Source organism: Protopterus annectens, chromosome 7.part0 (genome assembly GCF_019279795.1).
Source record: "Protopterus annectens isolate FY-2018-M chromosome 7.part0, PAN1.0, whole genome shotgun sequence".
NCBI lineage: Eukaryota > Metazoa > Chordata > Ceratodontiformes > Protopteridae > Protopterus > Protopterus annectens.
The window spans coordinates 1,985,166,121-1,985,180,257 of record NC_056739.1 but is presented as its reverse complement, the minus strand read 5'-3'; the positions used below and the strand labels follow the sequence as shown (position 1 = coordinate 1,985,180,257).

Below are 14,137 nucleotides of genomic sequence, written 5' to 3'. Positions count from 1 at the left end.
TTCCATACTTTTGACTCCTTACCACCCCCATGAGGCATCAACTTATCCAAGTCGGAGATTACTTAATCCAGCTTTCACACTCCCTGGGTATCATTATAAACCTAAACAAATCCATTCTGGCTCCTGTGCAGAACCTGGAATTCATAGGAAAGCAGCTGTACACCAGAGATCGAATAGTTTCCCTCCACCTTGCACTGTGTAATAACATTGAGAAATCAAGTCCAGGAATTGTTATCCCACCACTTCCTTCCTACAAAGCTAGTCTTTCAAGTCCTAGTATCCATGTCAGCAGCAATTCTGTTAGTCCCTTTAGCTAGGTTCTTTGTGCAGATTCTTCAGTGGACATTGGAAGTACAATAGTCCATTCTCTGAGCCTCTACCCAGTCACATCAGCTCGACTCCAATTTGCAAACGGCACATCAGGTGGTGGATTCAATCACAGTCTCCTTCTAGGCAGAGTATTTTTTAAACCCCTTCCAAGTAGCCACAGTGATCACGGGCATCTCCCAGTTAGGTAGGAGGGGCACTACAGTGGAAAGATGATCAAAGGCATGTGGTCCCCCATCAAGACCAGGTTGCATATCAGTGTCCTAGAAATGAGAGCAGTTCTTCTTACATAAGCCTTTCAGGATGACTCTCCTACATCAAGCAAGGAGAAACCCGGTCATACCCCTTGTGCAGGAAGGCTATAGGGGTGTGGTAATGGGCGATCTCTTCGAATGGCCTTCTGGTTGCAACTCGCATCCTGAGGAAAGCAAACGACTTGGCAGACAGACTGAGCAGATCAAGCCTGGTTCTGCACAAGTGGTCCATCAATCATTCAGTGGTGAGCATGATCTTCAAGTCACTGGCTTCAGTCCTGCTGTGACCTTCCCTTCAACAACAAATGCAACAAGTTCTTTGCTCTGTTCTGTCATCCGGGGCAGTCCCTAAGGGATGTGCTGGTCCACGATTGGCCCACGGGTCTCCTATATGCTTATCCCTCTCTCCCACTAATCCTGAAGTTTCTTCAGAAGGCAAGCAGGCTGAAGAGCTCTCATTCTCATTGACCCCTTCTGGCCTCGTCAGGTTTGGTTCCCCTTCCTATGGTCTCATCTGAAGTATTTTCTATGGATACTGGAGGCAAGAATGGACCTCCTTTCTCACCCATCAGGAATGCAGCACCTGAACTTTTGTGCACCCAAGCTGACAGCTTGGTTTCTCCCATTCCAAGCCTAGCAAGATGGTCCAGGCTTGCTTCCCTGGTCTGTAAAATGTCTAGCCTCGCAGAAGGCTTCTACTAAAAGTCTACACAAATAAGTGGAAAAGGTTTGCCATTTGGGCCACAACTAGAATATTGATCCCTTCTCAGCACCAGTTTCAGATATTCTGCTCTCTCATAGTACCGTATTTAAGAAAGGAGCTAGCTTTTCTACCATCAAGCTTCAGTTAACTGCTTTTTCTAATTTTCATGCTACTAGTTAATCTCTGTCCTTCCTCATGTAAAAAATACTGCAACAGATGAATGGAAGTGGCCTTTCCAAGGCGACCCGACATCTGACAGTATGTCAACGTCTTTTACTACTGTAGGGTGAGTGGTACATCTGACACAGGCTGCTATCGGATGTAGGCCATAAGAGACATATGCGTATACCATCCTCAGAACTTCTTTGCCACCACTCGGATCGCCAGTCTCGGAAGTTGCTCTGCTGCTGGAATCTCTCTCTTCAGTAAAGGTAAGTGCCCCTTTGGGGAATCCTTGTGTCTTTTGCTACTGCTTTGTTTTGGTTGAGGTGGGACATTGGCATAATGGTTAAGGTGTTTACCTTACAAACATAAGGTGCAAGGTTTGAGTCTCACATGGGGTAATTGGCTAAGCTTAAAATGACCCTCAAGCAGTTAGTCTTGTTACTAATCTATGAACTTAATAAGTTAATGTCATACAGGAAAGGGAAGTGTAACTGTGAAGGCAGATTCCACACAAGGATAGTCATTCCCAGTGCCTTTTCTGTCTTGGCACCCAACAACCAGAAAAACTGCTCCATTTGTCAATCCTTTGTAACCAGGATCTGCCGTAGCTAGCTTTCTTCCCTCGCTGTTTACTTGGAAAATCAGTGGCTTAAGCTCTTGGCTAAAAGCGCGATGCGAGGTTCCTTGGACCTGATGACCGAGCCTATGTGTAAGGCAAAAAAACCTAGGCCGAAGCGGAAGCTGCTCCTGTCCCTACGAGCATCTCTCCCGAAGCACATGAGAGATCGGAGACGCGCTTCATCACGGAACCGAATCCAAAGGCCAAGCCCATTTTATAGACCACCTTGGAAACAGACGTAGGCATGTCCAGAGAGGCCTCACAGACATTGGCACCCAGTGTCCAGGGGTAACCTAGGCTCATGTCTGAAGACCCTAGAGGAATTATTCAGATTGTGGTGAGAGGGAATACTGAGCCAGATCTGATTGAATGTAGGCCTATGTCTAGCCCTCCCTCTTTGAATCGGATGGATACACGAGCAAAGAAAAAACAGAAAACTAAACATTCCTCTCCCCCTGCAGACCCATCAGAAGGAGTGGCAGAATTTGCACAAGCTTTTTCAAGGCCTTCATGGCTCTGAGACCTCCCTCAGGCCAGCCAGCTTCCCATCTTGCCTGGCCTTCGCCTCAAGAAATGGCCAGGACACGAGCCACATCAGAGGAAGAGTCGTCCTCTGAGGATAGTGATTTATTGGCTTGCGCATCCCAAATCCCTTCCCCGAGAGGAAGATTCATTTGGGACAGAATCCTCTATGGAAGAGATTTCCTTTGCTGAGACCATCTCAATGATGAGAAATCATTTTAAATGGGACAGCTCACAAATGTCCGGGGTCCAAAAATGTTACGACCTTCAGATGCAGACCCCTAGTCCTCCTGCCATTCCTCCATTTTTCCCTGCCTTTTTGGGTGCTTTTGCCTCCACATCTTCACACCCTGACTCTCAACCTCCAGCCCCTAAAAAGCCAAACCGGTATTACAAAGTGCCTCAAGATTGCAATTTCCTTTACAAGGCCCCTGTGGCAGACCCCTCTTTGATTTCAGTAGCCTCTGATAAGGTTTCCAGGTCACTTCCTTCTACTACCCTCCTCCCCTCAGACAAGGATAGTAGGCAGTTGGAGAGGCTGGTAAGAAAATTTATACTTCAGATACTTCAGCTTTCAGAGCCCTGAATTATTAGACCCACATGACTAAGTACACTATGGAACTTATGTCACAACTGGCTAAGATAGTGTCTGACATGCCAGACTCTGAGAACAAAGCCCTGGCATCCTCTCTTATTGCTGTAGCCTTACAGGTAGACAGACATTCGATCAAATACAGCTGTGATGCAGTAGAGGTCACTTCACCAAGCTGCAGCTTATTCCTCTTCATTAGGAAGGCTCGTCTGTTCGAAACTTCAACCTCTCCCTGAGGAATTAAGGGCAGAGCTTATGGATGCTCCCCTGGACAACACCACTTTATTTGGCAAACTTTTTGCTGAACTGTTAAAGTCCCTGCAGGAAAAGAGTAAAGCGCTAAAAGACCTTAAACATATCTTGGTCTCTCCTGTGCCTAAATTTCACACTAACTACCCTGGGAAACAGGTCTTTGTATGCAGGCAGTCCCAGACCCCTCAATCCAAATCCTCCAAGGGGACCAAGAAAATACATCAGTTTTCCTTTTTCTGCTCACCAGTTGGCTAAGCAGCCCTTTCCTGATGGAACAAGCTCTTTTCTCCTAATTCCTCTGACAGTCTTGGCTCCCCTCCCTTCTCCCTGTACCTTACCCTATCGCTTCCAGCATGGGAATCCATCCATCAAGACTCTTAGGTCCTCAGCATCATAAAAAAATGTATACCTTTTGGTCTGGCACACGGTACATCCCTTCAGGGGTATTCCTCAACTTCCAAAAGAACAGAAACCCTTTTTCCCCCCGTACTGTAAAACCTGATAGAACAGGGCACAGTCCAGCCTGTGTCCCCTTCTGAGAAAGAAAGCTTCTATTCACGCATGTTCCTTATTCCCAGGAAGAAATCCCTTGGAGACCCATTGTAGATCTCTCCTATCTCAACTTTCTGAAAATGCCCTCTTTCAAAATGCTAACTCTCCAGACCCTCCCCCCTTATCCTTCCTCAGGTCTTCCTAGCATCCATAGACATCGAAGATTCTTATCTCTCTATATACCCATTCATCCCAAATACAGGAAATTCCTATGCTTTTCTGTGGGCTCCTGGCATTTTCAGTTTCTGCCTTGCCTTTTGGACTTTCCACTGCCCCAAGAGTCTTCACAAAATGGCTAGTGCCAGTGGTTGCCTTCTGCATACTCCAAGGCATTCAAATCTTCCCCTACCTAGATGACCTTCTGTTTTAAGCCAGCTCTCGTGAGGAACTGAACAACCTCTTCCACTTAGCCATAGCCAGTTTGCAGAGCCTGGGATTCAGTCAGCATCAAAAAAATGTACACTTGCCCCATCCCAAGACCATGTTTTTCTGGGGTGCAGATTTCAAACCAACAAAATGATGGTGTCTTCCCCCCCAGAAGGTTCAGGAGATCTCCTGTGTTTTTTTCAGAGATTCTCCCCCTTAAACTCCTGTCTGCGAGACAGTTTCTACAAGTCTTGCTACCATCCCTATGCTACCCTTGGCAAGGTTCCACATGAGGAAATGCCAATGGTTCCTGAAATCAGTGTGTTGTCAGCATGCCCCCCACCACTACACTTTACAATACCACTTCTACCCTGCCTTAAGAAGGAGCTCCAGTGGTGGATGCAACAGTTGTCCATAAACCTAGGACTTCTATTTAACCCATTGCTCCAACTCAGGACCTGTACACAGATGCTTCGGATACAGGTTGGGTAGCAGCTCTGGGCCCACACACAGGTCAAGGTCTATAGATACCCTCTCAGAGAAAAGACCACATAAATATAAAGGAGATGAAGGGCACTGATCCTTATCTTACAGTCCTTCCAACCCCTCCTTAGACCAGGAAGGTTGCATATCTACACACGGTATGAACGTTCTGTGGTATCTAAAACGAGCTCTCCTTTGCAGACTAGCCTTGCAGGCTTAGGAACTAGCCCACCTACTGAAAAATATCCCTTCAGGCGGTATACATCCCTTCTAGTCAGAACTCTGTGGCAGACATACTGAGCAGATCCAGAACACAGGCCCATGAATGGATGCTTCACAGGGATGTGTTCCTGGACATTGTCCATCAGTGGTGTATTCCACAAATAGACTTGATTGCCTCCCCTCTGAACAAACAACTTCCAAAATGTTGTGCCAGAGAACCACATCTTCAGGCATGGAAAGTGGATGCCCTTGTCAGTCTCTTGGAAGGGGAAGGTTCTGTGTGCATACCCTCCCCAACCACTCATTCTAAAAGTCCTGCTGAAATTTCAACAGGACAAACTAAAAACCTTGCTGGTGACTCCCTATTGGCCAAGACAGCCCTGGTCCCCCCTTTCTACATCTAGCCAAGGGCAGTCCTCACACATTGCCTCACGGAACAGACTTACTCACACAGAACAAGGGCTTTCTCATCTGCCCACAGTTGGAAACTCTTCAACTGATAGTGTGGGTGATACTGCCCCGATTCCTTTCTGATACCTTTATTCTGAGGACTTGCTTCAAGTCCTGCAGGAGGCCAGGAAACCCAATACAAGAAAATCTTACCTTTCCAGTTGGAAGAGATTTTCCCTTTGGTGTCTTGCCAGACACCTGGAACTGCTTGCAGTGGATCCCTCCATGATTCTGTCATATCTGTGGGAATTGCTTAATGCAGGCTTAGCTTATTCCTCTGTAAAAGCACATTTGTCAGCTATCTCTGCTTATCTGCCTCTTTCTCCTCCTCTAGCTTCCAGATTTGAAGCCAAACAATTTCCTAAAGGCATCCTCCACATTAGACCTCCCAGGAGACCTGTAGCCCCCCAGGATCTTAATTTTGTGCTAGAAAAACTGACTCGATCCTTTTGAGCCAGCCTCCTCTAGCTCCCTCAAACACTGTACCTGGAAAACTGTTCTCCTGGTGGCTATTACTCCCACCAGGCAAGTTGCAGAACTACAGGCCATAATGGCTTCTCCTCCCTTCTTGAGCTTCCACAAAAACAGGGATTCCCTTCGCACTAACCCTTCCTTCATGCCAAAGGTAGTTAATGAATTGTCCCTAAACCAGGCCATTCATCTACCTACCTTTTTCCCCTCTCCCCAGAACAATAGTGAGAAGATCCTACATACACTTGATGTACACAGACAACTCAGGTTCTATTTGCACAAGACTAAATCTTTTAGAAAATCAGACCAGCTGTTTGTATCATTCTACCCCAGGGCTCTGGGAATGTCTATATCCTAACAGACAAATCTCCCTCTGGCTGTCCAAATCCACTTCATTGTGCTATGACCACCATGATAAAGCCCTTCCTCCTGGCACAGACAAAGTGGACTCTACTAGGGCAGTGTCTTCCTCAGGGGCCTTTCTGAAAGGACTGAACACTTAACTCCATTCTAGAAGCAACTACTTGGACATATGTCCACACCTTCACCAAAAATTATAAGCTAGATTCTATCTCCAGATCCAGGGCAGGGTTTGCCAGGGCCATTCTTCATGGTTTCCTGGAAAATATTTCTGCCACCTCCACCGCCCTTTCTGCATGAGCTTTTGTATTCTCTCTCATGTATGTAAAAAATACTGCAACGGATGAATAGAAGGACATAGATTAGTTACGTAAGAATTTACCATAACAATAGATGTCCTCTTCTCTGTAGTATTGTCATACCCTCCTTCCCCATTTCTTTCTCTCCTTGGATGCATTGATCCTCTTTCCCTTGAATGGTCTGTCTGCTTGAGGCTTCAGTTCTGAGGATGGTGTGCGCATACGTCTCCTTTATGGCCTACATCTGATAGCCGCATATGTCAGATGTACCGCCCATCCTGCGGTAGTAAAAGACTTTGATATACTGGCCGATATCGGATTGCCTTGGCAGGCAACTGCCTCATGTAAAGAATACTGCAACAGAGAAGGGAAGGACATTTATTATGGTAAGATCTTACACTACTAATCTTTCCCTGCCCATCTTGAGGTTATGCAAATCTTTCACGAAAGGTATTTACTTGTTGAGGCCTCCCATCAAGGACCCTTCCCCTCCTAGGGATCTCACTGTCGTGCAGCAGGATTTGACTCTGGGCAAACCAGCTGCCAGTTGTGACATGAAGTTTTTGTCATGGAAGACCATCTCTTCGGTGCATATAACATCGGCTAAGAGAATTTCCGAACTACAACCCTTATCCTCCAAACTCTTCTTACATAATTTTTCATAAGGACAGGGTTTCTTTAATACCACTCCTTGTTTTATGCATAAAGTAGCCACGGAAAACAATGTTCTTTCCAAACTTTTCCAATAAAGGGAAGCATGTTCTACATCTTCTAGATATTCAGACAATTATGTTTTATCTGCACATAACTAAACAACACAGGAAGTCTGACAAACTGTTTGTAGTCTTCTTTGCTATTAAAGTAGGTCAAGCGGTTTAGAGGATTACTCTAGCAAAATGGATAACCAGTTGTATCTCTTTCATATACTCACAAAAGGCATAGAATTTACCTCTACCTCCTAGAGTACATTCCACCAGGGCTGTGGCTACTTCCACGTTCTTATCTAGAACCTCTATTGATATTTGTGCAGCAGTGACATGGTCCAACAGTCACACCTTTGTGCCATACTACAAGTTAAATATTGTTTCTAGGAGCAGGGCTTCCTTTGGATCGATGGTGCTCCAGCATGTCCTTCCATGAGGGCCACCCATGAATTACTTATCTGAGGACTTCCATGAGGTCCACCCAGGAATTACTTATCTGAGGACTCTGGCGCTATAGTGAGGAGGATTGAAGACGACAACATCAGATTAAAAAGTTATGTTGGCATCTGTGTTGTCTATCTTGATTCCTCCTCAATTTTCTACCCAGCTATCCCCTGCTTCAGCCTTCTTATAGGGTCATGGAACAGGACGGGATGTATAGGTCCCACCTTGTCTGACATTCTTTTGCTGTCTGGGTGTTGGATGTATGGAATCAGCAAACTCTGAGGTGCTTGGGTGGGTGTAGTGCATTATGGGTAAGAGGGAGGAGCTTGAGAGTCCAATCCAAGTCTGGAGAATGTAGCAGAGCCGGATCAGAGACCTTATTGCGAGGAGGAATATGAGATGAGACAGATGCCAAGTTATGGTAAAACATAAGCTCCAAGAGCAAATAAAAAGTTAAGTTAACACTAATAACGTTGCAGGTTTTAAATTTACTGTTTACTAGTTTTCATAAATTGTTGTACTGCTGAATGATTCTGTGTGATATATTGCTTTCATATTTTATTTATTAAATGAGGAGAAAAGATCAACTTGTGTGCTGCCACTTAAATGAGCTCTGATCCATAGGGCAGATCGTCAAGAAAACATATAAAAGAGCAGTTTTGATTGTGATTCATTGCTAAATATGCATTACTAATTGATAGTATTGCTTACTTTGAGTAGTGCAGATTACTCCAGAAGCTTTACTTTAATGTTTGAGTGTTGCACAGAATACATTTTAATGTGATTCTTTCCCTTTCAGTGATGACCTTTTTTCCTTGAGTTACTGTCCTGGAAAGACTCTCGTTGTTGGCGCTTCCTATGTTGCACTGGAATGTGCAGGTTTTCTAGCTGGAATTGGGTTGGATGTCACAGTTATGGTGCGTTCCATACTACTACGAGGTTTTGACCAACAAATGGCAAATAACGCTGGAAAATACATGGAAGAAAATGGTGTCAAATTTATTAAAAAGTTTGTACCAACTAAGGTAAGTATGTATTCACTCCTTTTTTATTAGGATATTATGACATTTTTTTTTGTGACTTTTGATGTTACTACTTTTTTTGAATTTAAATATTTTATATACAGACAAGGTATTATGAATAATGTTTCTTTTGTTTTGTTTTTAAAGATAGAACAGCTTGAAGCAGGCCAGCCAGGAAGATTGAAAGTGACTGCAAAGTCCACTGAGAGTGAGGATACCATCCAAGGAGAATACAATACTGTGAGTACTAATTAGTAGTTTAAAGTGCCATATGGTATTTGAATAGCATTGGAATATGTTCGTATTTCTGTATCTCCCATTATTTATATTGTTTAGCTGTCTGATTTTTTAAAGCTAGAGTAGTATTTCAGTGAACATTCTTAGACTTAAGTCCTGTACAGAGCAGGTTAAGAAGCAGTGCAGGTAAGTCACAGGAGCTTACCACTGTAGAAGAACTGATGGTATGTACATCATGGAAGGAGTAAGGAAATAGAAGATTGTACCAGATTTAAAAAAGAAGTTTGAAACTGAAAGTTCAGATGAAGACTTAGTTGGATGTGATTAAATGAAAAAAAAAATGCTTTCAACAAGGTTGAAAAAAGTAGCAGCAGTTATCTGGCTGGCCATGGCAGCCCTTGAGGACCTAGCCAGATGAGCATGTGTTTGGCAAATACAGGTCCAACATTACACCTCCGTGAAGGATTTTATAGGGCATTGCCTCACTGGATAAGGGTGATTACAAAGTTTAAGAAAAAGATGTTCTGTCAGAGTAGAACATTATAGTATACAAGCTGAGCAGGGCCAGGACAGACACCAACAAATAGAAGTTGCACCCAAAGGGTCTTCAGGAAGTGATTTGCCTCCATTCACAAAAGACCGTTAAAAAATTCTGCTCCAGGACACACTGCACAAAGGCCTGAAAGAGGAAAGGTACCCGTTCGAGATTCTTTTTCGTGCCAAAGAAAAACAGACTCATACGGGACTTCAGCAGTTTGAATCGCTGTGTAAAATAGGCCAAATTCCGGATGGTCACAGTGTGGTCTTTTCTTCCTCTGCTGAGGAAAGATGGCTGGAATTGCTTTGTAGACCTCAGTGATGCCTACTATCACATAAAGGTAGCTAGGCATTCTAGGAGGTTCAAGCTCTTCTGGCTGGGAGCCTTCTGTTATTGGTTCCAGGCACTGCCTTTTGGGCTTACCACAGCTCTCCAGGTGTTCACTAAGTGCACGACAGTGGTCACAGCCTGGCTCTGGCTGCTGGGGTGGGTCTTCCCTTATCTGTGAAGTACAAAAGTCTAACTTGCAACCTGTACAGACCCTGGGATTCATAACATGCCATCTATATACCATCTGTCAAATTGCCCCCTTCCAGATTATCCCCTCTCCGAATTCAGGCTTCTTAGGTTCTGAATTCTCTGACTTTCCTGGTTCACTGGCTTCTAGGTCTGATGGCCAAGTCAGTTTGCCTTGTGTAACTGGCAAGTTTCTATATGCAAGTTCTCTATTGGACCCGACACTTATCAGTCTTGGCTCATCATGTGGATCTTCCCATTTGTCTCACCAGTGTATGCTGTTTGTCTGGTGGGTGGAATCTCACCTTGTTCTGCAGATTATCTGTCTGTTCTTCCTCGGCCCATATTCACTGTTATCACATATGCTTTCTTCCTGAAGTGGGGAGGCATTTCTAGTTGAAGAACTGTCCACAATACCTGGACACAGTCAGAGGCTGATCTTCATGTCAGTATCTTGGAGATGTAGCATAACTTTAGGTTCATTACATAGGTTGATGCCCTGAAATTTATCTGTGCACAAATCACTGTAGATGCAGCAAGGTATAGGTCCCTCTCTATGGTCTTAGTATCCCATAGCTCATACCTAGACCTACTGGAGACAACATTAAACCAAATACTCTATTCATGGGAGACTTTAACTGTCCCTATATAGACTGAGAAATGTACTGCCTTATATTTGCACGTATAACGATTCATTGAACAGGTAGTGTGCACACCTACCAGAGGTTCAAACATACTGGACCTGGTACACATTAATAAGGGAGAACACTGTACCCCCCAGTGTCACTTCCTTACTGATGAGATCACACCTCAAAGCTGTCTGTTTAGAAATAGTCAATTCTGTAATCCCAGCATACCCTGTAAGAGTTGTGAACTCTGAAAGTAAACTAATTCCTATTAAGCAATAGTTTGTCAAAATTCCAGTGCCCCTCCCAACCCAGAATTCACAGTAACCTATGCAGAATTCTTCAGAGACCCCCTCCAACCATGTAAATGGCTGAATAGAGGCTGCTGTATCTGCTATAAGTAAGCCCAAAACAAACTTAACAACAAAAAAATACACTAATGGAATACTGACCTAATAGAGTATGTAACGAAAAGAAAGCCGGGGGGGGTTACAGTATTTGACTGCCTTGGAGGACATGGTTGACCGAATACACTGCTTTGCCAGGGATGATCTGCACTTATCCCTTCTAGGCTTTAGGATTTTAACAAAGACCTTTTCTACCCAAGCAATGCCAGACTGATAAAAATACCACCTTAATTTAACCTATGAAGGAGTATGTCTAGGTGATGCTGCTCAGTGCTAGACTTCTTGACAAACTCCACTCCCTGCAAGCCTTCCTCTCCCCGAAAGATTGTAGACATGAGTATTGCTGCTATGCAAGGTTATAATGCCTTTCACTTCTTTATACCAGCTACTGCACAGGAGGGAACTAAAGGTGGAGGAGTCTGTCTAATTAAAAACAACCTTACATCCAGACTAGTCAGTGTATGACCCACTAGAACTCTTAGATCTGCAACTCACTGTAAACAAGGTGCTGTACCATATCCTTGCAATTGATAGGTCCCCCTCCATGTCCTGGGAAACCCATACTACCTATCTCAGTGTATTAGAGTCCCTCACCGTTCAACCCAATACAGTCTTCATGGGGGTTCTCGACTACCTCTCTGTAGATTGGGAATCCTACACCACTTCTAATGCACATGCCCAACAATTCCTAAACTTTAATACCAACATCCTGGAACAGTTAGTCCATTGTCCTACCAGGGATACAAGCATCCTTGACCTTGTACTCAAGAACATGGGGCCAATGTTCCACATCCAGTGCAATGTCTGCTTGTCAGATCTGACCATAAGGCAGTATTACTTGAAATGCAAATTAAATTCAGGGATCCAGCAAAACCAAACACTTTAGGAAGTATTCCAGTGCTAACCTGTCTGCTAAGCTACACCTTTGCTAAATTCCAAGCACCCCAACTCCAGTAAACACCATAGCATATGCTGAGCTATTTACAAAATCCTTGTACATCCATATTGATAGTTGTATAGAGCAAGCTGTGCCCACTCTTATTAAAAATAAGACAAACTTGGCAAGCCACCTTGGTGCAATCAAAATATCAATCTGTTATACAACGGAAGGAAAAAATCTTGACCAACCGTAGAAGGAACAAAGCCTTTGGATACTGAAAGCCCCCTAACCAATCTAAACAGACAGCTAAGAGGATTAATTTTTCGTCAGATTCAGCCTTTGAAGTATTAGCTTCTCAGGCAAAGGAAACCACAAAGCTTTCCACAACTATGTCCTTAACCTCAGGGGAAATGTACAACAATGAGCAGAACTTACTGTAAATTGCATCATCCACACTGAACTGGAGGCCATTGCCAGCCTCTTTTTTGACGAGTTCAGCTCGAATTTCTCCTATCACTCCCCTCCTGATGGTCCAAATACAGCGACCCCCCCCCCCAATCATTACTAGGGAACAGTTGCGATCCTCCCAACCTTTACTAGGGAACAGTTCATCAATGCATTTTCCAAGGACAAAAACACTGCATCAGTGAACCCCAATAACATTCTGAGATTTTCAATGAATAACATGAAACATGACCTTTCTGGTCCATTTGAATCCCTTTTCAACTGGAGCCTTCAGTCAGGTTTTGTGCCCAAGGAATGGAAGATGACTACAGTCATTCCCCTGCACCAAAGAAGTCCAACCACTGATCTGGCTAACTACAGGCCTATAAGTCTTACCAGCCTCATATACAAGGACATATAATCAGCATGGATATGATTAATGAGGATATAGGCAACCTGCAAATGCTAGACCCATCACTGTTTGGCTTTTTAAAGGAAGGTCACGTGTATTAAATCTGGTGGACTTTTTTTTTGGAAAGGGTCACCAAAGCATTAGATGAAGGTAACACTGTGCACACAGCTTACTTCAACTTGGCCAAGGCTTTTGAGTAGCCCACTCAGGCAGTATAGACAGGCTCATTAATTTAGGAATAAAAACCCTTTTATCATCCACCAGATAGCCAAGTGGCTCACTGATATGACCCAGGTCGTCAGAATAGGTGAGGCCACCTCCACCAAGAGGCAAGTCAGTAGTAGAGTCTCCCTGGTCTCTGTACTGGGCCCACTCCTTTTTGGCATCTGTTTCTCTGAAATGGAAGCAAATTATGGGGGTTCAACCCCCCTGCAGACAATAGCATTTTTCAAGACTGTCTAGCTCAGACTAACAAATGGTGCTAAAGTCATGGTCTTAAACTCAATGCTAAGAGATGCATAATTGTACCCCTTATGAAGTCAACCATCCCAGCTAGTTGTCATGTTGTTGATCTGCCCTAAGATTAAACCCAGTGGTCAGGAATCTGGATACGCATGTAGACAGTAGCCTTACCTTCGACAACCACTTGGCCACAGTGATGAGGAAATCCTATGTTGCACAACTTTTAAGTAAGGGTGTGGCATCTAGGACCAAAGAGGTCATTATCTCACTGCACTCCTCCCTTTATCAGACCAGTCAGAATGCAGTGCTCCGTTTGGTATGTACCTGACTAGGCATGTGAAGCAACTAGAGTGACCTCAGAGGTTCCTTAGAAAAAGAATACAAGGCGTAACAAACCTGCCTTATGCAGAATGCCTTAAAGCCCTTTCCCTGTACTCCATCTCCTGTAGATTGCTGAGATGTGATCTATGCCTGGTTTACAGGGTATCTACAAACCCCACACTTGTTAATCTCCTTTATATTCGTAAATCAGAGTACCAGAAATACAAGGTCTAGGGACCTGAATTTTGTCGAGGACTTAAACAGAACATGCTGGAGAGGTGGATGTGTCCCAGAGACTGCCTGTCCCACGAAACAGGCTTCCCATCCATGTGAAGCAGAGTTTGACCATTACCCAACTTAAGTACATCCTGGACCAGTGAATGGGGAATAGGAAATTTTACACCAAGTCTGGCACCTGTGTTCCTTATAGAATGGCAGATAGCCTAGTATGAACCTATGAACCTATAAAAGCCTGGCTCTTGATGTC

The 14,137-nt window shown here is 44.1% G+C and overlaps 1 protein-coding gene across 1 annotated transcript in view; it reads left to right on the top strand.

Moving 5' to 3' along the window:
- The window catches only part of TXNRD3 (thioredoxin reductase 3), a 708,837-nt gene that overhangs the window by 350,642 nt on the left and 344,058 nt on the right, over window positions 1–14,137 (top strand). Inside the window, exons 10-11 of the mRNA XM_044078410.1 lie at window positions 8,585–8,810; window positions 8,955–9,047. Coding sequence (XP_043934345.1) covers window positions 8,585–8,810; window positions 8,955–9,047 — 319 coding nt within the window. The remainder of the gene's footprint in view (window positions 1–8,584; window positions 8,811–8,954; window positions 9,048–14,137) is intronic.